This window comes from Maylandia zebra, linkage group LG3 (assembly GCF_041146795.1).
Source record: "Maylandia zebra isolate NMK-2024a linkage group LG3, Mzebra_GT3a, whole genome shotgun sequence".
NCBI classification, from domain to species: domain Eukaryota; kingdom Metazoa; phylum Chordata; class Actinopteri; order Cichliformes; family Cichlidae; genus Maylandia; species Maylandia zebra.
In genome coordinates, this window is record NC_135169.1 from 22,261,804 (window position 1) to 22,288,725 (window position 26,922).

The 26,922-nt window shown below is 43.3% G+C and overlaps 1 protein-coding gene and 2 pseudogenes across 1 annotated transcript; all 3 read right to left on the reverse strand.

Moving 5' to 3' along the window:
* Window positions 1-2,126: 2,126 nt before the first annotated feature.
* Window positions 2,127-3,630, reverse strand: LOC112431762 (acyltransferase PGAP2 pseudogene; annotated as a pseudogene).
* On the reverse strand, window positions 3,505-5,264 carry LOC112431761 (protein DVR-1 pseudogene; annotated as a pseudogene).
* A 19,442-nt stretch (window positions 5,265-24,706) lies between these two features.
* On the reverse strand, window positions 24,707-26,922 carry LOC143417032 (uncharacterized). The gene is made up of 3 exons (XM_076882670.1): window positions 26,157-26,922; window positions 25,874-26,042; window positions 24,707-25,369 (listed from the first exon to the last, which is right to left on the reverse strand). Exons 1-3 carry the CDS (start codon window positions 26,725-26,727, stop codon window positions 25,243-25,245), a joined length of 867 nt encoding a protein of 288 aa, XP_076738785.1. The 5' UTR covers window positions 26,728-26,922; the 3' UTR covers window positions 24,707-25,242.

Here is a 26,922-nt window from a genome sequence, read left to right on the forward strand (position 1 = left end):
AGCATCACTTCCGAAATGGAAAGACTGGCAAGTGGAGTCTTCATTCCAGGTAGAGGTAGTGACTCTTGTTGTTAAATTCTGGACTGGAAGGATTCCAGACCAAGATATCGAGCTATATCTTAAAAGGTACTGCGAGATTCTTCAACCCCCAGTCAAGCCGGTGGATAAATTCGGATTCTGGTATGGAGTCCGAAAATACAAAGTTTGGATGCGTAGAGATGAAGCTGGACATATAATCTCTATCCCGAATTCCATCTCGTTGGGCCCCTATAATGGCAGGATTATTTATCCTGGCCAATTGGTGAGGTGCTTTATCTGCCAAGGTCCAGACCACCAGGCGAGAGAATGCCCCACTGTCAAATGTTGGAAATGTGGTGAGTTGGGCCACAAGGCTAAAATTTGCCAAAACGAAAGTGAGTGCTCCCTCTGTGGTGCGAAAGGGCACACTTTCTTTAAATTCCCCAAGTCCTACGTGAATATACTTAAATCTTCCCAACAACCTCGACTTTCTGACACCATGGATTTCCCTTCCTTGGTGGATCCTTCTCAAGTTTTGGATCCCCCCGTGAATGACCAGGTGAGAGAGCCCTCTCCCTCTCCTCCCCCTCCCCTTCCTCCGACGGCTGCCTCACTGTCACTCCCAGTTTCACTGTCACTCCCAAAGAGGGATGACAACAAGGAGGTGGGAAGGGTACGAACACTGAGCTATGCAGGGGTGGATACCTAGATCCGGAAGCAATTTGGCTTTCCTGCAGTGTGAGACTACTGGCAAAAAATCTGCCCTGAACTTCACCTGACCCTCATTCTCTCTCTCTCGCTCTCTCTCTCCCTTTCTTCCTCTCATTCACTGCTCCAAAGCGGCCGCATGTAAATGCACACCAGCATTCTCTATATATCTGACGTCACTCATAGTCATACCTGTAAATGGAAAAACATGATCTGGGAGGCTATTCTGGTCGTGGTTGTCTTGTTTCTTTATGTTGTTGTGGGTTCTTAAGAATGACACCATTACTTGAAGAGAAGGTATTTTATCGAACTGTGGTTCACATGTAAACAAAGCTTCGCCATCACAGTCTACTCCGAGGTAACTCGCTCTGCTCTCTAGCTCCCCCTACAGTCTAGGAGTATTAACAACATAAAACATGATACTAGGCAAATAAGGATTTGCTGTTATCATTACAGTGGTCAACACCTGGCCCTTGGATGGCCTCTTGCACTGGAGGCTACGGTGCAAGCCAGGGCTGAAGCAGGACATAAGGCCCTTCCTTATCATGCTCAGGCCCTGGCCTTTGTCACTCCTTCCTCCTCCGTTCCATAGGCAGATAAGAGAGGTGCGGTCTAGGGGCTGGGTGACGCCTGTCTCTCACCTGCATCACTCAGTGCCCTCTCAGTCACTCTCCAGCGGGATAAACAGGATAGTTTCTGATTAAGGCTGGCCCCTCAGTGACCCTTTTCACATTATAAAATCTTTTTTTTTTTTGTTAGCACATATGCTTGACAGAACTGTTCATGCTGCTGTCAGTGTTTATTTCTTAACTGCGCAACTAATATTCAAATTCAAAGTTCCACTAACCTAATTAAGCGCAAATTTTGATACATTTACAAAAAAGGAATTCTTTTTTTTTTTTTTACATTTGTTGGCTTCATGTTTACTGTAGAGTTAAAGTTATTGATATAATTTCCAGTAGCTGTGATCAAAACTGAACTCTGTCACATACACACACACACACACTCTCTGACTCACTCACTGGCCTGCACCAGTTACCAGTCACTTTGTGGAGCATTGGACTGCCATTACCTCATAAGACTTTGTTGTTATACTATCTCTTACCGTACATTACTAAATCTCCATTTGCACTATTTGCCTATTTGCACTACTCTGCCTGGTTTACACTCAATGTCATTTACCCTTACCTGAATATTGTATATTGTATATTGCATAGCTTTCTTGTTAATTTGTATTGTATTTATTTAAATTTTTACTTTTTAATTATTTTATTTGCATTTTTTAATCACTCTCTTATATTTAAATGTTCATTTGCTATTTCATCTAGGGTTTGAGAGTAACGAAATTTCTATTCTCTGTATGTCCTGTACATGTGGCAGAATTGACAAATAAAGTTGACTTTGACTTTGCTTCCAGCAATACTGGCAGAATATTAAAGGAGGAGGACTACCTCCAAATTCGTCAACTTTTTCTCAAATCAAGAGCTGGACAGGACAACAATCCAAAAACTAAACCTGGTTTTGGAATAGATAAGGCAAGCTTCAGGAATCACCTTCCCCGACCCTAATGAAAATGTGTGGACTATGCTTAAAAGGAAAACAACCAGAGTTAGAAATTCTCATGCACCCAATTCTTGTGGGGTTTTTTTAAGCCATTAAAGGCACATCCTGTATGTCTGATATGATTGATTATGCTCAATAATCGATCCTGGAAAAAGGACACTTCAAAGAACTAATTGAAACCCACAGAAAACCCCAAATTACAACGGCTTTCATGAATCTGATGGGAATACATGACTGAAATTTTAACTTGTTGCACTTTTGTCTCTTTACCTTTGATAATGACAAAAATTTCAGTTCCTTTAGCAAATAAACAAAATGTATAATCACACATTTTACAGCTTGGAGTATAAATATGGCCTTTTTAACAGGTATATTATTAGATGTTCATTTAGGGTGGTACTTAGCAAACAGTAATGTGGCAAGTCGCAGTTTTCATTATCCTTATATCTATATCTGCCCGCCCCCTCCTGCTCAGTATCGTTTGTCCTCCGGCGGCGTGGCCACGGTCACCTCTTTGCTCCCGAAGTCTCAGAAGGCTGTCATGTGGAAGGCCATGTTGGAGAAGACCACCAGGTACTCGAAGGCGGCGAACAGGGAGTAGATTCCTGCTTCACAGTATTTGTTGTGGCGTCTGAAGAAGTAGGCGGCGATCACACAGCAGCTGATGTTGAACAGGAAGAGACGCAGCTTCCAGTGATATGATGTCACTTCCTCTGGGCTCACGTAGTGTCTCTTGATGACGTACCACAGCCAGCACGTAATGAGCATGTGCACCAGCGAGCTCCCTATGAACGTGATGAACCCGTACTTATGAACACTGTAGGTTTCCGTGGACGACACGTACGTGAGCATCACCAGGCCGGTGTTCTCGGCGAGGCTGCAGAGGAGCGCCAGCCCGCTCAGCAGCAGCTCCGGCAGCCTGTTGGCGAAGCGGCTGCGGTAGAAGCTGAAGTAGGCAAAGGCCACCAGGTACCGCCGCGCCGAGTGGAGCTCGATGCAGCCGCGCCAGATGTAGCGCTGCGGCACACCGCTGATGGACGGGAGGTAGTTGGACACCTTACAGTGCGTGTACGTCGCGTCCTCATAGTGGTACCAGAGGGAGATGAAGATACAGGCTATGAAGATGAAGCCGGTCACCGGCAGCAGAACCGTCCCCACGGCGAAGCTTTTGAACGGCAGCCGGATGAGGAGCCGGTCCCGGTCCAGGCTGCTGTACGGCCCCTGGAGCATCCTTCACGGCTCCCCGGGCTCGCTCCTCCTCGCTGCCATCGAGCCCCGAGTATTGCTTTTTTTTTTTTTTTTCTAATTAAAAGCAAAATAGTTCTTAAAATCTGCTTTTTGTTAACAAAACTTAACTCACTTTTAGGTCTTGGACTCAGAAAATGCTATTGGATCGATGCCGCCCAGTATTGCAAGTGATGTGTAACAGACCACTTAAGCCATTGTTAAAACTGAAAAACACTAAATTCCTAATTTTATTTCATTAGACTTCAAACAAAAGACAAACAAAAGCTTTCAATAAGAGCAAATAGGTTAAATTCTTTAAAAATTACTGTCTGCAAGCATATTCCATTACATATTGGAAAACAATCACTTTAAAAAAAAAAATTGTAGTAACAACAATTCTAGACTCGCATCACTGGATAAAGCAGCTGAATGAATCAGAGGATAATATCTGGTGACCGGAGGCCAATCAGAAGCGTCCAGCATCTTCAGCGACACCCGCATTCATCCACCACCATGTCCTGGTAATGCTGAAGCACCACATTGTCATTGTTGTCATAGTAGAGCATGGAGATCGAGGAGAGACGGATGGGGACGCAGCAGGGCTGTGGCGTGTTCTCTGGATCCAAGGAATGCACCAGGGTCTGCAGGATGGCATGGTTGGTGCCGTTCAGGCTCTCACTGAGCGGGAACGGACACTCCCCGTGGCAGTAGTTGGCCATGAAGCCCTGCGGGGCGATTACCCAGTCCTGCCAGCCGACATCTTTAAAACTGATGTAGAGGCGACGAGCTTTACACACATTGCTGGGTGTCACGGGGATGTGGATGGCGCTTCTCCTCTGTCTGGACCGACACCGATTTGGGTTGAGGGACACAGCCACTAGTGAGGCCTGAACCAACGGGAAGGTGAAGTCTTGTTCCAGTGGGAGGGAGTTACCGGGGTAAAACAGAAAGAACTCTTCCGGGTGTGGTCCGAGAGAGAGCAACTCTAAAATTAAGCCGTAGTTAGACCCCGGTTTGCACCAGCTCTCTGCCACCGCTGTGAGATCCATGGTGATGGAGGTGGACTCGGGCTGCAGCTGGACCGACTGGGACAGCAGGAGTCTGCGGTTCGCCTTAGGATTAGTTCCCTTCAAAGTCGATCGGATCACTTTATAAAGAGAGGCACTAATGGCCTGGGACCCTTGCAGCAGCTGCACGGGACTGAGGGGCTTCCAGTGGAGCTTGATTTCCAGCTGAGCCAGAGATAGCATCTCCACAGGCTGCAGGATGGACATGTTGAAGAAAAGATGCTTCTCCAGGCAAGCCTGACAGCTGCTGCTCCAGCCAGACACCATCCTGCCTTGGTCTTGGATGTATCTGACAATGTTGCCACGGACTCCATACTCTGACACCGTGCAGGGTTGGCTCTCCAGAGCCTGGAGATTCTCGGCCCTCCGGAACATCCTCCAGAGAGCGGAGGGGACATGGCGCCGGGGCTGGAGGCTCCCTGCAGGCCTCGGCCTCTCAGAGAGCCCCAGGGACCTGAGGAGGAGCTGCTCCTGCCTGTTTGTGTCCTCCACAGGTGAAAGGGCACACGCACCGAGAAAACACACTGCCAGCAGCAACACAGGAGTCATGCCCGGACTTTCTGTTGATGAGTCCCGAGTCTTGCCGCGTCCACTCATTTTGGTTTTTCTTCGTAGCATCGAGAGTAAGAGAAAATGTGGCCCGATCCGCTCAAAGCCTCGCTTATATTTCCGCAGAGCGCGGGCGGATTCGTCACGCACCAATCGCAGAGAGGCTTGCGGCAGCGCGCAAATTCAATGCACTTTTCTCCAATGAGCAGCACACACCGAGGCGGGGCGATGCTCCACATGGAGCCCGTCACCAATCACGGAGCGGCACCGTGTCACAGCCAGTCACACACTTTAAGAGCAGCGAGTCTCCTCTGTTCGCTACATCCAGCTGGCTCGCCGCATCCGTGGAGAGAGAGCTTAAGCTGCACGCTCTCCTACCAACAACGGCTCTTTTCAGAGCCACCTCACTCACTCACACCAAGAGCTCGCTCCTTTATTCTTATTGTTAGTAGTGTCTTTAAAATTGAATCTTATGCTCACACTTCAATCTTCATGCTGTTTCTATTCCTGAAATTACAGTTGGCATCAACATGGAATTCACTGACTTCAGTTACGAAATTTATATTTATTAAAGTATTTTTCAAAGAAACCTGTTAGTCACTTAAACTCAAGTTCACTCATAAAATGTGTCCTTCATAATAACGTTACAGGCTATGCTAGGCTTTGGCCCAATACGCGGGTTATGGATGAGAATAGAATGACGCAAAGGACACCGCTTCCTCGTTTCTCTATTGTCAAGTCAAGTCATCTTTATAGCACAGTTAAAAGACATCAAGTGTCGTTCAAAGTGCTGGACAGAGGGATAATATAATAAAAACAATATAGATAAGATGAAAACATTGTAGAAAAATTGTAAGACATCCATATGTGTACATGCAAATATGCACTGTTATCTTTTGCAAGTAAAGCAACCGTCTCATGAAAACTTTTCGTCGTTGTTTCCTTAAAAAATGTTTATATTTGTGACAAAAGTGTGCAAAATGCCCAACACACACAATCAAACACGATCTGTACAGCGTGATGAACGTCATCTGTTTTAAATATATTAACTGAACAATCTGCAACAGAGTTTGACAATATTTTAAATAATTCTTTATTTTTTGAAAAGTGTTTTATGTGCTACATTTACAGCTCACCTTTATGATGCACCGCAACAGAACAAACTAATGAACACATTATTCAAATCAACTTGTTCTCCTGGTCCATTTTAGATCAAATCTAAAAGTTAAAATTTTATTCAATTTGTATTTGTCACATAGACAATCATACATAGTGCGACATGCAGTGAAATGCTTATGCCAGACCATACAAAAACGAAACGAAACTAGCAATAAATAATATACAATACAATAATACTAATACTACTACTAATAATAATAATCTTGGTTTGTCTTAGAAACCTGTAAGTTGTTTGAGGAGTCACATGAGTAGCCTATATTTCTGTCATAGGTTTCATGTCTAATAATGCTGCTTTGTTGCTTTTCACGGTTTCTGTTTGGAGACAGAACAAACAAACCGATAAAGCTGTATTTTACGTTTCCTGTTTTACCACCATGCGAAGGGACTTTACCTCGTTAGTGCTGCTGTGTGTGTGTGTGCGTGGGTCGCAGGGGAGGGGCACTATGTGTTGTAACCAGTGACTATGATGTAACTGTACAAAGTGTGTCAGTCTTGTCAGCCCACTAGCCCAGACACCGACCAAACGGCTAGCCCCTGCCCCAGATGGCGAACAGAGAACGGGGGTGTGTGAAGACCCCACGCCTCACTCCTCCCGCTCACTTATTGTGTTGATCCATGCACTGATCAGTGGTCTTTGATCAGTGGGTTTTGGTCAGTGGTGTTGATCAATGGTCATGAGAATTTGCATAATTATGATTAAGGAACTGACCTCCCAGCCCATTGTTCCTTCAGTGGGCTGGTTTCAGTCATTATGCAAATGTACTGTTTATAAGATTGGAAACCTGCAGTTAGCTGAGACTGATAAAGTCACTTGGATGAGTGACGAAACGTTTCTCCCACAAAACGCTACGTCCAGATGAACAGAATCAACTTTTGGAGATTTACTTTCCTGGATGATTGAGAATGCATCAAGACGATGCATGCTATTCTAACGTACATTTAAAACATGGGAGGGGCATGGTGCCATGCCTGAAGCTCAAACACAGGTGAATAAATTTGTTTATTATTTATTCAAATTCAGTTAATTCCGTTTTTTTTAAGACTCGGGTTTACTGTATATTGTCAGGATTATCTATGTACAGCTGACCAGAATCCATCAGATTCTGCAAACACAAATATGGTGTTGTGGCGATCGGGAGCTTAAAGCTTTACAGTCACAGGGGAAACCCGACTACGCCAACCTGGGAGTTTCACACAGACAGTATCTATAGATACTATGTACTATGCAAATGAACTATATAACTATAGTTAGTGCCTTCCTGTTCATTTACATAGTTTCTAAGGTTTGTAACACTTGAGCCAGAGCCGTGATTGGGAGTAAAATAACGAATTTATTGACAGCTATTTAAAACAGACATCAGAAGATGCAATCATGTATTTGCACGTGTACTGTTAACTGATTCAGAGCCTGGATTACCAGTGGGCGAATGCATAAATAATCACGAACCACGGAATATCCCACCACCAGGGCACCCAGTCACCTCTACTTTAGGCCTTCAGAGTAAAAACACAACTTATTAATAGACCCGAAACGGGAAATCAAATACTCCTCTGTGGTTAATCCGACTCCACAAACATACCAGTAGTACGAACAGCCTTAATCAACTAAAAATAAATATAAATAAATAAATAAATGAATCAAAATAGCAGCTACTATTTATAGTCGGACCATACAATTTGATTGGCCACAACCGATGATTAGCAATGCAATATATTATTTCTGCTTCACGGATTTCACCCAGCTCAAAAGTCACATTTACACAGCACACAGCAGAGTCAAGTACACTTGATGTGTGGACTTTATAACAGTTTTTAAATTGTGTTGATAGGCATGTGAAACCAGAGTTATGATAAAAATATATATATATGTAGCTGTCGCATTGGAATGCAATTATTATGTGATTGCAATGTTCAAAATTTGGTGTTTAATCTGGATTCATGTTGTGTTGTTGCCACCTACTGGTGGGCCTGAGTGTGGCGCTTTGTGGTGCGCATGCTTTGGGGTGAGGCTCAATTAAGCGCACGTGTCACCAGAGACTGAAGGCTCGAGCCAGAAAGAGAATGCTGGCCTGTGTAAAGGGTGGAAATATAGAAGATATGGACTACAATTGCTCATAAATGTTCAGTAGAAAGGCGCACACGGTATGTTGGTGCATTTACTTCGTGTGTATGTTTTATTTGAGTTGTAATTTTTGTTCTGCTGATGTAATATCCGTGTTTTTCATTGATCATTTCACCATAGTTTTTCACGGTGTTTGCTGGTGAAAAGAAGATTAAAATACTGGCTGAACATCAGTTGGAGCATGGCCCTTTATTCTACTTCGAACATGAAAAACCTTCAGGAGCAGTTATAATATATATATATGCAATGTTTGTTTCTTTGTTTTCCTGAATACTGCCATTGATTGTATTTATATTTACTGCAGGAAGAAACGGTAAAAACTGCGTTTTATAAGGAAAGCTCTCTCTCCGCCTGCAAAACCAAAACCAAAAATAACCCCACCCTTTCTTATTGTTGGAAAAATGTACTATGTCGACCAATCAAAAAAATGATATGGCAACATGGCATTTAGTTGTTTAGGAAGGGGAGGTTTTAGAAGTGACAGCGGTGTTTTGAGATATGAGAGATTTGCGACGTTTGTTTGGAGTCTAAAGTTAGTGTGTTGTTTTGGAGTGGCACAAATAATTTGTGTGGCATCAAATTTGATGCAGAACACCGGATTGTTCTGTAAATAGTTTGAAATGTTTATTTAAAAAATGCCTTGGCTGCATTTTTTGATAAACAGCTGCAAAAAACGTTGTTGTTTGCAAAACTCAATAACTTTTTTGAAGAAGTAACTATGTAATTAATTGCCCAACATTGGTCATTATAAACTGTATTTGCAGACAGAGAGTTACAGGACTCTCAACCACACCACAGACTCATAATACAAGTCAGAGCTTTATAAAAAAAAAAAAAAGAAAGTTGTGTTTTGAAAATTGGAGTTCAAGTTATTTTTACTTCCAATAGTGTTAACATACTGCACAGGTCATGAACAATTTTTTTTTTTTTCAAATTTTCATTGTAAGTGGGCTAAAGCAGTTAATTAAAAGTAGTCTAACATAAATGTAAATGCTGTAATTTGATTATTTTAATAAACCATGTAACTTGGATGGATTCACTGCTGGCGTGACCACAGTCACACGTCTGCTGTTGCTCACAGTGGTCCACGGGACCGCTCAGGGAGTTTGTGTGTTCGCTCAGACACATGAAAAATTAGAGGGAACATGGTGGCAATACTAAAGGGCTCATAACAGGCCAAAGCGTTGGTATCATCTGTGTGCAGTTTACAGCACCCCAAATGTGTACCCATGCACCCCACATTGAAAGTGTTGAAAAAATCTGAGCAGTCATTCATCAGGGACACGTGTGTGAATAATCGTGGTTCAAAACCATGTTTTTAATCCAAGTTGGGGCATGAAATTGTAAAAATGTTCAGGGGTATGAAGCTCAATAATGTAGTGCTGTTGTGTTTGTGTTCTTTATTCTAACTCGGTAGTTAGAAATAAATAAAGAATGTGTCATAGCTTGTCATAGGTATAATAATAATAATGGATACTTTATTGATCCCCATGGGGAAATTACTTGTTTTTCTCTGCATTTGACCCATTCACTCAGTGAAGCAGTGGGCAGCCCACTAAGCAGGCGCCCGGGGAGCAGTGTGTAGGGACGGTACCTTGCTCAGGGGTACCTCAGGGTAGCCGTTAAGTGGATTCGATCCGCCGACCTTCCGATCACTTTACCTACTGAGCTATCCCTGCCCCTGGCTGACACCTCATTTTGAATAATCCAGCTTTGCACCAAGTTCGTGAAGCACAAAATTATTTCAAAAACGAAAGCTAGGGATAGTATTTAATGCACTTTGAGACCTTTGTATGTTTGAATTTGGCAGTGGGTGTTGTGAAGCCTGCCTTTTGCGACAGCACACTTACCCTTTTATTTCACTGCATCTAATCCACTGCAAACGCTGATGCTTCTCTTTGTCAGAATAACTGTTCAGGCCAAAGAGCAGAAAGAGTCAAACAAATTTCTCTTTGTGTGAGACGAACTAAAAAATGGGTTATGCTGAGAAAGGATTTTGTTAAAGGTGCCAGCATGTGATTAAAAGCGTCACAGGAAGAAAAAAACTCACAAAAACTCAGTAACTATTAGTGTTTTAAATGTGTGTGTTCACATGATATTGGTTTATGTTGCTGATTTTTCATTTTCGCTTTGGTTTGTAGTTTTGCAGTCAGCCATCAGTAAGGTGTGAGCTGACAGCAGCTTTCTGACACTGTGAGGAAGGTCGACACTGCCCTGACTGCTGCAACGGAAGAGGTTAAATAGAAATGTTGTTCTGCACTGAGTCACAGTTTAACTTGAACTGTTGATCAATGAAATGTCTCTGGTTACAGTCGAGGGCCACCATCAGCCTGTAGGGCCGCACTTTGAGAGCTTTAATTGTTACACATGAAGCTTAAATGTATTGTGAATTTTTAGATATATTTTGAAATATTTTGTCACATGGCTTGATGTTGGCATTTAAAAATGTGAAACAATAAATAAATGCTGGTTTTAAAATTAGTTTAAAAATGGATACTTCAGCATTTTGTTTTTATTCTGATTTAAATACTTAGTTTGTGCTCTACAACACAATACAATAAAACTTTATTTATATAGCACATTTAAAAACCAGAGGTATGCCAAAGTGCTTCACAGAACCAATTAAGAGCAATAATAGATACAAATACAAATATACTGACAGGTGGGACGGGTACCTGATGTGAGGTATATAAGACTGCCTACAGCCTCTCTATACGTCCTCACATCTCTCACCTTTGATCACAGGGAGTTACTCTGGGTTTACAGTTCTGCATGTTAAACCTCATCAGTATCTTATTGACATATGTTTCTTGTGACATTGTTATACATCCCTCAGACTGAGTGAAATCAATACCCAGAAAATGCTGAAGTCTGCCCAAGTCTTTCATTTTAAATCGGACTGAAAGCATTTCTTTCACATCCTTCATTACCTTTTCATTGCCAGCTGCAATTATCCACCCAGGTGATCACCTTGCCATGTCCTGCCTCCTTGGTATAAACACAGTAGTCTGCTGGGTTTTGCCTGAAACAGTTCTCAGTTAGGTAGGTTTAGTTCAGTCTTCATGTTTATTATCTTGTTCCCCAATCAGTCATGTCTTCTTTCACTCCTGTCTCTGTGCTCCGTGTTCCCTTTGTTCAATGTCAAGTCCACATCTTTGTGTTATACTTCCTGTTTTACTTTGACGTTCCCTTGTCTCATGCCAGTGTTTCAAGTTTTGCCTCCCCTTGGTCCCGTCACGTTTCATTTCTCCCAGCTGTGCTCTCCTCCAGTGTCTCATTCCCTCATTATCCCTCAGTATATTTAAGCCCCATGTTTCCCTTGCTGTGTGTTAGGTTATATTATTTCCTAGTGTAGCTCTCATCCAGCAAATAAAGCTGTGGGGTTTTTTTGTTTACTCTTCGCCTCTGTTAGGCTACGTTCACACTGCAGGTCTTAATGTTTAATTCCGATTTTTTGATCAAATCCGATTTCTTTGTCTGCTTGTTCACACTACAAATAAAACAACGCGCTCTGTTTAGACTCAGACCAAACAGTATTGTTTGAATGATGGCCCTTAATATAAAGACTTGTTTCGGACTTTACGTTTCCCAATTTTTCTTTAAGTTTTAAAGTTATTTTGTTATTTACATATGGCCTAATAATTATCCTTATTGCTGTTTTAGAGGAGCAGTGCTTCAAAGGATAGTTGCAGATTTCTGTCAGAATCTGCAGATTATACAGTACAAATAAAATGTTCATGTTTCTCCAACATTGTCTTCCCAACAGTTTCACTGACATCTACACGGGATGGCCAGGAAGCGTTCACGATGTCTTCTCGGGCTCTTCTCCGGCGCTGATAATTGGCGTCTGTCTTGTGTCAGTGAAGTAGAAGATGGATTTAAGGTGACATGGCCATTCAAACAGCAGTCGCTTTCTAAAACATTAGATATGTATCAAATTCAGTACCACATACGAAAGTGACCTGGGTCGGATTTGAAAATATTGGATTTGTGCTGTTCACACTGTCATACCATGATCGGATATGGGTCGCATAGGGTCAAAAAAGTCAGATTTGATGCGCTTTCCCCTGCAGTGTGAAGGTAGCCAAAGTCTGCATTTGGGTCCTCCAATGCCAGCACACAGCCTGTTCATGACAAATGCAGCACATAACAGCAGGGTGCAAGGTGCTAGCAGGCATCTACACGGTACGCCATAACCAAGTGACCGGCTTAGTATACAGAAACATCTGTGCTGAGTGTGGCCTGGAAGTCAAACTGGGAGAGTTGAAGGTAGTTGAGAATGACCGAGCTAAGATCCTGTGGGACTTCTGAATGACAGCAACATCAGGAAGAAGGAACACGAAAAGCTGGAGAAATACCAAGGGCTCAGAGAAGATGTGGAGGGTGAAAATAACAGTGGTCCCAGTGGTAATCAGAGTGCTTTGTGCAGTGACTCCCAAGCTAGACGAGTGGCTCCAGCAGATCCCAGGATCAACATCTGAGATCTTTCTAGAAGAGCACAGCCCTAGGAACAGCTAAGATACTGCGCAGGACCCTCAAGCTCCCAGGCCTCTGGTAGAGGACCTTAAACGATAGACCGCCCGCAGGGGCGAGAGGGGAATTTTTAATGACCTTGTGTGGGTGTGTCCTGTCAACTCTCCCACCTTGGTGAGCTTTGTCTGGTGGCTGCTTGCTCCTCCTCTGTGAAGTGTGTGTTTTGGTGATTTAGCCGTTTTCAGTTACTTTTCAGTTTAGTAAAACTAGAAGTGCTAGAAAACCTAAAAGTCAACCAAACACGGGGGCCAGTTTAGCTCAGTGGAAAACAGCGAATTGAGTTCGAGTCCAACCTGCGGCCCTTTGCTGCATGTCTTCCCCGTCTCCCTCTTCCTCTGCACTTTACTCTTCATTTTCACTATTACTATCCAATAAAAGGCAAGGTGCCTTGTTTCTTTGAGGATTTCTCCAAAATGTGATGATCAGAGTTATGGATGGTCTGGTATGATAAGTGGTTTTGTTTGGAGTTGTGCAGAACTTGTCTGTGTCACCATTTCAGAGAATATGATCAAGAGATGACAATAGCCAAATTGTCCAGCAGGTGCCACTGTGGAGATGGTTTCAGATTGTTTTGAATCGTCAATACAAGCACAAACACTTCATTATTTTTTTTTTCCTTTCTTCTTCTTTTTGTCTCACAACATGTGCATCTGTTTCAGCTAAGAGCTCCACGTCTATTTCGGGTTTCAAACTGCCGTCAGCCAAAACTTTTCAAGTTGAGATGAAGCAAAAAGTGTGACCAGAACTCTGTTTCCACCAAGAATTTCCCCTTACAGGATGTTAAGAGTCTCTGTGTTTGACAGCTCGCATCAGTTTTTCTCATATATCTAACAGGGTAGTTTTGTGAGGCTGAAATGACACAATTCAACGTGAGTACATTATCTTGTCATACTGGATTCTTGCACTTTGGGAAGCAGTGACAAAACAATTTTGGGGAAATGTTGCACATGTTACATGTATTGTGATGCTAAATTTAGAAATTGCCTAAATGTTCCAAACCAATAATTTCCACACAAGAGCGAGAGGTGAATAAAAAAAGCAAAAGTGCAATAGACATCCAACTTTACAGCATTAGCGTGCAATCTTAATTAAACCATCACCAGTACTTGTTTGTGATCTGCTAAAACAACTACTGATGATAATTAGTTACTTGCTCATTATCATCACTAAACTTCACCTCTCCACCAAGTTTGGTGCAATTTGAAGCATGCTAATAAAAACTGTCTCACCAAGAACATGGCTCGATGTGTGATACAAATTACACAGTGGAACTCTATAATTTTATGAGTCTGTTAGTTAGCACTATTTAGCTTACATGTATTTTATGACTTCAGCTCGCTAATCAAACTACATAATAACATAATGTAATTAAAAAAACAAAAAAACATCACAGCTGCCAAAGCTTGCTGCATCCATGTGGTATATGTTATCCATTGCTTTAACATGCCCGAATTGCAGCATTTAACCACTTAAGTTGAAAGTAAATACTTATATACCATAAACCAGTAGCATGTACAGAAAATTAGCGGATGTAACCCCCCCTTCATGTCTCTGCACTCTATAGAACTGTAAGCAATACTTAAGCAAAACAAACAACAGAACACTATAAAAATACTTGACTACACATGCCATATTCTACATATACATACTTCTATACATACTTCAGAACTGTATTACTGGCAAACATTATGTAAGATAATGAAATGAAAGTACTTCTCCTGCAGAAAAACGTTCCACATTGGTGTTATATGGTTTACTGTGTTACTGTATTCCTACAGTATTACTAGCATTACTATTGCTGAGCATTGAGCTTGTTTTAAATAATTCATATTCTGTTCAGTGCACAGTGCTCATCGCTTGAGCACTGTGTGACATAGCTGTCAATATCTATAGTGGGGAAAAAACTGAATGAAAAACGAAGGTGGTGTATTAGCAAACCAGCTGAACTTTGTAAATTTGGTAAACCAAGTGATTCCTCAGACAAGTTAATCTGAAATTCTACATAAAGTAATGAAATGCTGGGGGAACCTGCACCTATTCACCTGGTGGTTTTATTAAGCCAAACAGAGCATTAGTTCCCCTCGCCATCATCATAGTTTTCATTATAATGTTCTGAATGATTGATTCAAACTTTCTTACATGTTGGATATGTTGACCAAAGTGGTTAGTAAGAGAAAGCTCATCTTTTATCATGATAATAGAGTTTCCATCTACTTGCCAATTCCAGCTCTGTTTTGTCGCTAAACACAGCTCAGATCAGTAGATGCAAAGCCAGCAGCAGTTGGCCCTGCATGCTAATCATCAGACCAGAGGTTTATCCCCAGTGCACAAGCCCAAACAAAGAACTGTAAGCTGCTGGCTCTAAGCTTGAGAAATTCCAGCCGTCGTCAACCAGCCATGGACACTTTCATGAGAACGCCTACTCCATACTCTTACCACGCAGAAATAATTCTGTTTCTAGTAACAATAACCATCTGTGGTCACAAGATGGCAGTAATGCATGAATGCAAACAGCCATGAGAGAAATTTAATGACAGAATGCTATGTGTAGTGAAACAAGATGGTTTAATTTGCTTTAATTAATGTCTGCTTTTGATTTCACTAGACAAGCACTGCTTGCCTTGCATGCCCTGAAAGAACGCCACTGCCATAAACTAGTGGAGTGCGGATCAATACTAAATATAAATATAATACAAAATATCAATTACTCCGATACCAGATATTTATGTTTTAGAATCGATTCTCATAAAAATATATATTTTGGCACTTTGTGGTAAATTTGTACTTTATGAGTAACAGGAACACAGTAGCTGTATTACAAGGATTGTCTAAATGATTGGTAAGAACTACTTCTTCTTCCGCCTGTCATAGTGATCTGCGAAATACAGCTGTGTAAATGCGTCACAGGTCACTTGTGCTCGCTCACTCAGTTGATGAGTGGAGTCATGTGTGGAGCTATTTCAGCTCCACTAACAGCCGAGACGCGGTTTGTGACAAATGTAGCTTAACAATTGTAGACTGCAAACCTTGTCAAACAGAAACAAAAGTAAATTATAACACAGAATATGATGATGAGTTTATGATGAGGCAAACTGAAGAGGAGGAGAGGGACAGGTGCTGCTGGGGCGAGACAAACATAGCTCGCGGAGTCCTTTGGTGCTGCAGGCAGGCACTATCTATCCAGGTACAAATGAAATGTGGAGCTGTTGGCTGCGTGTAGCACTGGTGCTGAATTTTGGAAAGTGACTTATGTCTAGGTTTTTGTGTCTGTGTTTAAATGACGGGAATAAAGACAAAGTCTCATTTGTTGAAATTGTAGTGCATACTGATACAAAAATATCAGATCAGTATTGCCAATACCTGTCTGAATGTTACTTGGTATTAAACATCACTACTGTTCCATAAACCATACTGAACTGAAGTAATCTGGGAAAGTACAGGAAATGATAGAATTTCATCATAATATCATGTCTAATCTCTCTCTTTAAAACGCTAAAATGTTTTTTTGTTTTTTTGTTTTTTTTTTGTTTTTTTTTTGCCTGTCCCGTTTGGCTCTTTTGCCATCAGAATTGTTGTGATTTACTTTACCAAATTGACCATCCCAGCCTTGCCGTAATGGTCCATTTGATTCACCTTTTATTGTTTATTTTATTTTCACTTACTGAATACGAGACAGACTTGACTGGGGGAAAGAAGGGGAGAAAGAAAGAGGGAAAGAGAAACAGCTGAGAAGAGGGACGGGGGAGAAGGGCAAAAAACATAAACCAACAGAACAGGCAGAAAAAAAAAAGAGAAAAAAAAATGCATATATCGATCACCTGGATCACCTGCTGAGAAAGAAAAAAGAAAACAAGCAGAAGAGAACAAGAGTAATAGAATAAACAACATCACAATGATATATGGGAATATGACAGTAAATACTAAATATTAAACATTATTGTGCAGCACATAAGATCAACAGAACACAGTGTGCTTTGAGGTAGGAGCCAAAAAGGGTGTAGTTTGTGGGTGTGATCACCCGTGTGTACACCTGTGAGCATGGACGCGCTTGTTTTTTTTTTTTTTTAAAAGGTTCCTTCATGTAATGATCTGCTAGAGGGTGTGGGGGGGCCACAGCCCCATCCTCCAGGGCATGAAGCAGGTATGGAGGAGATCAAAACTCCAGACATCCAGAGGCCCCCAGAACACAAGAGACCAAGGAAGACCAACAGAGGGGCAGCCGCGCCACTGTCCCAGTAAGCGCTGAGGAGAGTCCCAGATGAGGGCTCACTCAGCAGCCGCGGAGCAGAAGCCAGGGGGAGTTTCAGTGACGCGCCCGTGAGCTCCGCCGGCAGCCAGCTGTGCCTGAGTGACCGAGCCCCAGGCCGAGAGGCCGGGGGCACCCCACCTCCGAAGTGGCCCGAGCGAGCCCCAGGCTCCAGGCCCCGATAAGCGGCCGCCAAGGAGTGAGCCGGTGTGTACCCGGACGCCCATCCCCAGACACAAAGAACCACCAACGATGTCTGAGGGAGTCTGCCACTGGCAGGGGAAGTGGTGGTGGGGGGAGAAAGGCCTCCAAACCTTGGAGGGCCTAAGATGTCCCCAGAGAGGTGGCGCCTGACACCCAACCTGACATATAGACACAGAAATACAGGCACACACAGATACAAACATCCATCCCCACCCTCATGCTCTCATATGCACTTACTCCACACCAACGTGGAGACAGACATGAAGAGACGCTGTACACACGATCACACTCCCCAAGCGTACTCTACGAACCAGGTCTAGGTACCCTTGCCCCTGGAGGGGGGAACTACACCCAGACCCAGGTGGTGTTACCCTTTTCCCTGCGGTGGGGGGAGGCAGACCGCCCCGACTCCGCAGCAGCAGGGAGGCCCCACACCCCAGACCGCAGTCGGACGGCCAACTCCTCCTCCTAGCCCCCCCGCTCCAGCAGGCCGCAGAGAATGGGGGTGAGAGAAGACTCCAAACCTCCCTCCACCCGCTCATTGTGGTGTTGATGCATGTGTGTTCTAAGGTGCATTTAAAACCCAGGAGGGCATGGAGCTACCTGCCAGAGAGCAGCAGGTAAGCGCATGGTCCCTCCTGCTAGCCCTCAATGTCTACGTGTATTTAAAATTGAGAGGTGGGCAACGACGCCAGGGGTGAGGTGTACACCCTGATGGTAATTTGGATTCCATGTATCGTGCCCACCCCCAAGATCCTATATGTATGTGTAATGAGAGTGTGAGTAATGTGAATGTCTAGGTTGTGGGATAAAATTGAGGCAGAGGCAGCCAGAAGGGGACAGAGGGGGGTAGCCTCCTCTGCACCCTGGTGACATACCCCTACTCCAAGGTCCTGCATGTGTGGGTGGTTGTGGTGGAGCGGGAAGGGGGAGGCAGCTGGAGATGGGGAGGAAAGGAAGGGAGGGGCACAAACACTTCAAATCTTTCATGAAGCCTTGCTTTGCTCATCATGGTGACACCTTCACTGGAGATCTGTATCTCATCATTGCCATAGTTATGTCACAGTGTAGCTGGAAGCTGAGCCAAAATCCAGATTAAAGGGCAAACTTCATAAATCGCAAAACTGACCTTTATCTTCTGAAGCAGAAAATCCACATTTATGGCGGCGCGTGTAAACGCAGCGACCTCACGCTCTCCTGAAAATGCGATGTTTTGTTCGTCAAGTAAGTGTCTTTCTGCAAGTGTTTCTCGCCAGTCCACGTCGGAATATGTGTACAGTCGTCAGGCTCTCTTACACATTCAGAGAAGCAAGATTTGCCAAGTTTTGAACACTAACGTTGAGATGCTAAGGGAGATAGGATTTCTGCGACAGCCTGCTAGCTGGCCTAGCAACTCACCGGACTCGCCTGCTAACCCTCCCCGGGCAAGGAGGTGTCGAAAGCGGTGCGCTAGGACAAGTCAGGCTTGAGGCTAAGCCAACTCGCCCAGCCATACCATCGATCCTCTTAGCCAACGTACGATCTCTGGACAATAAAATGGACAACATACGACTTCTGAGATCAGCGAATCGCAAAGTAAGTGACTGTTGTGTGCTAGTTTTCACCGAGACATGGCTTAATGACAACATTCCGGACTCGGCCATACAACTGGAGCAGCTAGCATGCTACCGAGCCGACAGGGCTCTCGTAGACGGAGGCAAGACCCGAGGTGGCGGGGTCTGTGTTTACATCCGTGACGAGTGGTGTCGTGATGCCACTGTAGTACGCAAACACTGCTCATCACTGGCGGAGTTCATGATCGTGAAGTGTCGCCCTTTCTATTTGCCCAGGGAGGTAAGCTCGATCTTGTTGGTCGCTACCTATATACCTCCATCTAGCAACAACAGCGATAGAAATGCGGCGCTGAACGAACTGTATCAGGCCATCAGTGAGCAACAAACAGCACACCCAGACGGTTTCATCATCCTCGCAGGAGACTTTAATCATGCTGATCTTAAAACTGTTCTCCCAAAGTTTCATCAGCATGTACATTTTCCAACAAGGGGAGACAACATATTGGACTTGGTCTACACACAGGAAAAAGGAGCATACAAAGCCATCCCCCTCCCCCACATCGGCACCTCTGATCACCTCACTGTTATGCTAATGCCAGCATACAGACAGAGAGTGAAGGTCATCAAACCTGTTATGAAAGAGATAAGAGTGTGGCCACAGGAGGCCACCTCTGCTCTTCAAGACTGCTTTGGGTCAACTGATTGGGACATATTCAAGGAAGCAGCCACCTACAATAACATCATAGACATCGAGGAGTACACAGACATGGTGAGCTCATACATCACCAAATGCATTGATGATGTAACACAAGTGAAAAGTATCACAACTCGAGCCAACCGGAAGCCATGGCTAACAGGAGATGTCCACAGGCTGCTGAAGGCCAGAGACAAGGCCTTCAGAGCTGGGGATGAAATAGGCCTGAGAACAGCGAGAGCCAACCTGTCCCGTGGCATCAGGAAAGCGAAACAGGACTACACACACACAAGATAACCTCCCACTTCAATGATAGCAAGGACGCAAGAAGCCTACGGCAAGGCATCCAGGCTATTACAGACTACAAGCCTGTAGCGCGTAGCTGTGAGAGCGACACCACTCTGCTCAACAACCTGAACAGCTTCTTTGCACGATTTGAAGCACAGAACAACACACGCCCACAGAAAACACCACCACCTCCACACGACCAGCCTCTGTGCCTGTCTGCTGCCAGCATGAAGAGGACACTCATCACCGTCAACGCCCGGAAAGCAGTGGGTCCAGATAACATCCCTGGTAGTGTGCTGAAAGACTGCGCAGAGGAGCTGAAGAATGTCTTCACAGACATCTTTAACACCTCCCTGAGGCAAGCCACTGTTCCATCATGCTTCAAGACTGCCACCATCATACCTGTGCCAAAGAAACCATCCCCAGCCTGTTTCAATGACTACCGCCCCGTGGCACTGACACCCATTATTATGAAGTGCTTTGAACGACTAGTCATGTCACACATCAAATCCACCCTACCTCCCACCCTGGACCCACACCAGTTCGCATACAGAGCGAAACGATCCACAGAGGATGCAATCTGCTCTGCCCTCCACCCAGCCCTAACTCATCTGGACAAGAAAGACTCATATGTGAGAATGCTGTTCATAGACTTTAGCGCAGCATTCAACACCATAATACCACAACAACTCATCTGTAAACTGGACAGACTGGGCCTCAGCACCTCCCTCTGCAACTGGCTGCTGGATTTCCTCAGCCAGAGGCCTCAAGCGGTGCGTGTGGGCAACAAGGTCTCAAACAGCATCACCCTGAGCACGGGGGCTCCACAAGGCTGTGTGCTCAGTCCTCTGCTCTTCACCCTGTTGACACATGACTGCACACCAACCTACAGCTCCAACCACCTTGTGAAGTTTGCGGACGACACAACGCTGGTGGGGCTCATCACCAAGGGCGATGAGACCCACTACAGGAAAGAGGTTGAGCTCCTGACCACGTGGTGCAGAGACAACAACCTCCTGCTAAATGTCAGTAAGACCAAGGAGATTATTGTCAACTTCCAGAGAGGCCACACCTGTCACCCCCCATTGACCATCGACGGCGCTGCGGTGGAGAGGGTGAGCAGCACCAAGTTCCTGGGGGTGCACATCAGTGAGGACCTCTCTTGGACCACCAGCACAGCATCACTGGCCAAGAAAGCACAACAGCGCCTCTACTTCCTGCCCAAACTCAAGCGGGCAAGTGCTCCACCACCCATCCTGACTACATTCTACAGAGGCACTATTGAAAGTATCCTCTCCAGCTGCATCACTGTGTGGGGCGGTAGCTGCACTGACTATAACAGAAAAGCTCTACAACGCATTGTGAGAACAGCTGAGAGGATAGTTGGTGTACCACTCCCCTCCCTGCAAGACATTTACACCACTCGCCTCACCCGCAAAGCCATCACAATTGTCAACGATGCAACCCACCCCGCGCACTGTCTGTTCAGCCTCCTGCCCTCTGGAAAGAGATACAGAAGTCTCCACTCCCGCACTACCAGGCTCACCAACAGCTTCATCCACCAGGCTGTGAGACTGCTGAACTCTCTTCCCTCCCGACTCCCAGCCAGCAGAATCACCAGATTGGCAGAAGTATAGGAAGACAGATTGGACTCTACTCCCCCTCACCCACGCACACTCTCCAACAAAGAAACACTCTCTGAACCAAGAACTGAAAACATTCCTGACTTGCATTGCAATTGCACACACCTGCAACTATATATATATTTTTAGTATTTCTTTTAGCACTATTTATATTATTATATTACTATTTATTACCTTATTGTTAGGGCTGTTTTTGTTTTTGTTGTGCATCTGCACCTTATTGTTGTCAATGTCTACGCATGGGACAGTGTGAAACGTAATTTCAATTCCTTTGTATGGCAAGTACATTTGAAGAAATTGACAAATAAAAGTATTCTAATCTATTCTATTGTATTCTATTCTAAATGCACAAAGGGCCAAAATAAGACAGAAATAAAACAGGAAACAAACACTGAGACAGAGACTAAGATGCACAAACTTGACAGGGACAAAAAAGAAAACAAACATGAAGCTGAAACCAGCTAAACACATGTGACACAGGGTTCATAAGAACAACAGGCAAATTTTTACTCAAACACAAAGTCCCCAGAGAGATTCATGCTTCACTAGCACAAACCTATCATCCAGGGGAAGGACAAAGAGCCCAAAACAGTAAGTAGTTTATCTGTAATTCTGTTTTTATAAATTCCTTCACCTTCTTTTACTTTGTGTTTGTAAGTGTGGCTTTAAAAGGACAATACGAGATCTAGTAAGGCTATAATTAGGTAACATGTTCTTATTCTTATGAGGTAAGCCTGATACAGTTTGTTTGCACCATCTACTTTCAAAAAGTTTAAAAAGAAGAAAGATCAGAAACTAACAGAGATCAGTGGAATTATTTCCTCTCCTCAATCTAATCCACTGACCTTAAGTGTTACTCTAATTTAAAAGCTTTGTGAGCTCCTGATGTCATTTCAGTGTTAGAATTCATAGACACTGTTGTGTCTGACACTTTACTATCAGGTTGAAGAAACCTTTTGTATTTCCCATCAGTTTCAGTGCAGTGTTTTCACACGTAAAGAACAACACGGGGAAATTCTGTAATTCTTCACCAACGTGTCTGATCAGATTAGTGGAATAAAGAAATATTTATGGCTTTTTAACTTATTGCATTTATTTTCTGTTAGAAAAAATTAAAACATTTAATTGTAAACTGATTTGGTTACTACAAATTTGTGTATGAACATATAAACTCTGTCGTTTCTTGCATGGTGAACTTCACAGTCACCATCATTATGTGATGTGTTGGTTTAGTGTGTGACCAGCTCAGTTAGAAGAGACTCCCCAATCAGGGCAGCAAACAATACGAACAAACAACAAATCTGCAGAAGCAAAGTTAGTCACCAGAACTATTCTGTTAGCAGACATTTATCACCGATGGCTGGTCTTTGACTCTGACCACACTGCAAGGTGTCACCCCTTATTCAACAGAGCATGTCTGTATCAGAGTGTGCAGATCCTCTCTGGAAACCCTAACTGTAAAGCAGGTCTCAGTTTATTTTTCATAGTAAAAGGAAACCTCAACATCTGTCAGCCTACAAGACCCTCCACAGATTTTTCAGGACTCAGTGAACAAACACCAGAGATTTTTTTTTCTATTTGTGGACTAGGTAGAGGCACAGGACTCTCTCAGCCAACATGGGACCCCAAAACTACAAGCTCGACATCAATATTGTATCTAGATCAGCTCTCTCAAGTTACTGAAGTAATTATGTGCTTAAGAATGCATTCTTCGGGTGGCCAGAGAGAAAGGCCAGATTCTATGGCGTGGGGCGAAGATAATGTTTTTTTTCGGATTACTCCCGACTAACCATGGACCGGCATGTGTCCTTTAAACAAATCAAGTTGGAGTTGAGGGAAAGAGGAGTGGAATACTCCCTGCTCTACCCTGCCACTCTAGAAATAAAACATAATTGAGCAAGGCACAGATTTTCTTCACCTGAGGAGGCTTCAAAATTCATTAAGAACACCCCCCACGCACACACACGCACGAACACATCCTCCAACCGTTTATGCATGGACGATGAATACAGAGTTTATCACGCAACATCAAAGGGATGTGCCTTTTTTCACGTCACGCTGTGCGCCACGTTATTGTTTACATGAGATGAATTGCAGAATGGCAGATAGAGACAAAATACTGTTACTCTGACTATCTTCAGGTTTTACAGCTTACATATACACACGCAGTTCCTGTCCCTCCATTTAGAAAGGCAGAGGCATCACAGTGTGATTATTTTACATGTAGTTGTTTTTCCCTGTGTAATAATATTCAACATTGCTATCAATACATTTTTCAAAAAATGCCTCTCTGTGCAAAATGGGTTCAAAAACATAAACAGCTGTGGGATCCTGTTAGTCCGTGATTTGAACCGGGGAACAAATCGTGGCAGGATCAGCCTGATGTTATTTTTATCCCACTGTAACTTTACTGTATAAAGAGCTAACATCTCCAAAATGTCAGGAGTAGTTAGTCATTACAACAAGTGTTTGTGAACTAAAAATCAAGAATGTGGGATACTGTTTGTCCGTGATTTGAAGAGCCCAGCGCGTGCTCCGGACGAAGGGAAAAGCAATTACGCAGGGGAGACCTACCTTGGCACTTCTGCAGGTGAAGCCAAAGGGAAGATACACTGTAAAAAAATAAATAAATAAAAAAAAAAAAAGTGCTGTTTTTACAGGAAAACCCTGGCAGCTGGGGTTACCAGGGACTTCCTGTAAAAACGCTTTACAGATGCAACTTGTAAATTGATTTACAGTGAATGAATCTCAGATTAAAACTGTTAAATCTACAGGAAAAAGAAGTTAATTTCACACATAGATGTGATATATAAATACACTATTTCCTGTATCTTTTACAAGTAATAAATGCTTTTTGTGGATCATTAACTGCAAAATTAACAGGGAAATATCGTACAAAGAACTAATTTAAAATGGTAGAACTACGGTGAAACTGTGCATATTAAATGGAGCTGCTCTGTAAATTATACACAAAATCTATGCTGAATATTATATGTTTTAATGTAAAATTTTAACCATAACCCAGCAAATTTCTTACTGCTACGCCTACACCCAAACATGCAAAAATACATCTTGAGAAAACACAAGAGAGGAAAATATCACTTTTGGGAAATTTATTTTGCAGCCACATTCGCAAAATGACAGCAAATGGATCCATTTTTCCAACTAACACAATATGCAAGGCACACAGCAACTACACAATTCAATCAGAATATAGGCTATAAAAGCTGTGGAACATTCCTGCAAAGCAAGAACCATGTTCATGAAACAAGCATTTGTTAGACCCTCCACCAGAAAAAGTTAAATAACCTGTTAAGACTTTAAAACAAAAAACACATATTGTGCCAAAAATGATCATAATCACCGTGCAACGCAACACGCACCCTGCTGTCACCACAATCATGGCCCTGGTAAGAAAACATCAGCAAAACCACGTGGTGAAACACACCTACACATGTGGTCTAGAAACACTGCAGTAGCAGCATGTTGTTTTTTTCTTTTCTTATGTAAATAAAGAACATTCCTACAAAGAAAGAACATCTTCATGAATTGGCTTCATGCATTCGACCAGTAAAAGGTTCCAGTACACATTGTGGAACAAAATTAACAAAGTAAAACTAACAGTCCACAGAGAGTCAAGATTTAGGCTTAGCGCCACTCGTGGTCGGCGAGATCCTGAATCAGGGTGAGGACTCGAGGGTTCACACTGAGACGACGCTTTGAGTTTTTGTTCTCTACTTTGGTTCCTTTTTCTGGGTTTATGGAGAAGAAACACCTGTAGAATAAAAATCATATAAAAGTTTATTAAGCATTTTTATAATTGATCAGTTAAAATACACGTACAAAGTAAGTAAAAATTAAGTATATACATATATACACACAGTCATGGCCATGACCACGTTCAAGACAAAGTATAACCAAAATGCTGTGGGGAAGTGAACAATGCATGGTCAAAAATATTGGCACCCTTCTGCAGTGATATGTCACACTTTAGCATTGTTAAAATCCAAAGCAAAGGTTATAGGTAGTCAGACGTCAGTTGACGCTTGGTCTAGCCCTGAGTCTCGGCCAGGCTTGGACCCGGATTCAGACTGTTAATGTATTTTAAAAAAAAAAACAAACAAAAAAAAAAACAACAACAAAAAACAGAAAAAACAACTGAAACCGGCTCCGAAGCCGACCGAGACTCAGAGCCAGACCTGGACTCGAACCACATCAAAGCCAGACTCCAGATCCCAGAGTCTCAGTTATGAGAAATAACAAAGCCATATTTGTTCACCTCTGAAGAAACTCTAAAGTGGAAGCCAGCTCAGATGGATAATGGATGTTGAAATTGTAGTAGCTCCCGAACATGAGGCACAGTGCAGAAATGAAGGAGGATATGTTTGTGCTGACGAGGTTCCGATCAATACTCAGCGTGTATCTTCTTGAGGAATAGCAGGACTGTCCTGTGAACAAATTATTTAACAGGTTATATCAATAAACACGGCAGTCACATGACATTCTATAAAAAGTGCACTTAAAAAAAAAGAGAGAGAGAAAGAGCTATGAAACAGACTTACCACACACGATAATAGTGGGTGTCAGAGACACTTGCTCCAGTTGTACCTCATCTGCCAGACATGTATCTTCAACACAGAGAAGCATGGACTCCTCCTTCTCTTCAAAGTAGCTGAGCAGAAGCAGGACCATCTCTTTCACATCATCTGAGCAGCCACTCTGCGGTCCCCGCATCCTCTGAAGCCTTGCATAAGTCTGAAGGAACACCTTGCTTTTGCTGACAGCAACTGTGGTCAAGTAGTCCAGTAGCCTTTTCCCCTTCAAATCCAAATTACGTGTGAATGTCTCTTTGAGGTCAATCCCAGTAAGTTCCTTGAAGTGGACAGACATGCCAAGTTCATCAAACCAAAACGGCCACTCCTCCCTAAGGCATTTGATACTTTTCCCCTGATTGACATGCAGACGTTGTGTGTAGTAAGTGGACTTCATTAGACTTTTTACCTCTTCTGGATTGGCATCAGCTTGCTGGAACATCACCTTGAGTTTTTCCATCTTTTGCTGTTGGCTCTCTGGAGTTTCTTCAAGAGGCAGAAATTCTACATTCCATTTAATGCACCCGTATGTATCCTGCATGGCTGCTCTTTCTTCTAAAGGGATCTCGTCTGTGTGGTCTGAGTCAGTCTGATGTTTTCTTTTTCTTATTTTGGGTGTTGAAGTGCGCCTTACATTTTCAATTCTGTTCTGCAACTGTTTGACAAGTGAAAGGTAGCCTGCGCCAACAATCTCACCCTCTATTAAATCTTGCAGAGAATTGGAATATTTTGCCAC

Coding starts and splice junctions, on each gene's coding strand:
- LOC143417032 (XM_076882670.1), bottom strand. CDS start 26,727: ATGCAGGATACATACGGGTGCATTAAATGGAATGTAGAATTTCTGCCT. Junction 26,043..26,156: donor ACCCACTATTATCGTGTGTG/GTAAGTCTGTTT, acceptor ATTTGTTCACAG/GACAGTCCTGCTATTCCTCA. Junction 25,370..25,873: donor ACTTTAGAGTTTCTTCAGAG/GTGAACAAATAT, acceptor TTTATTCTACAG/GTGTTTCTTCTCCATAAACC.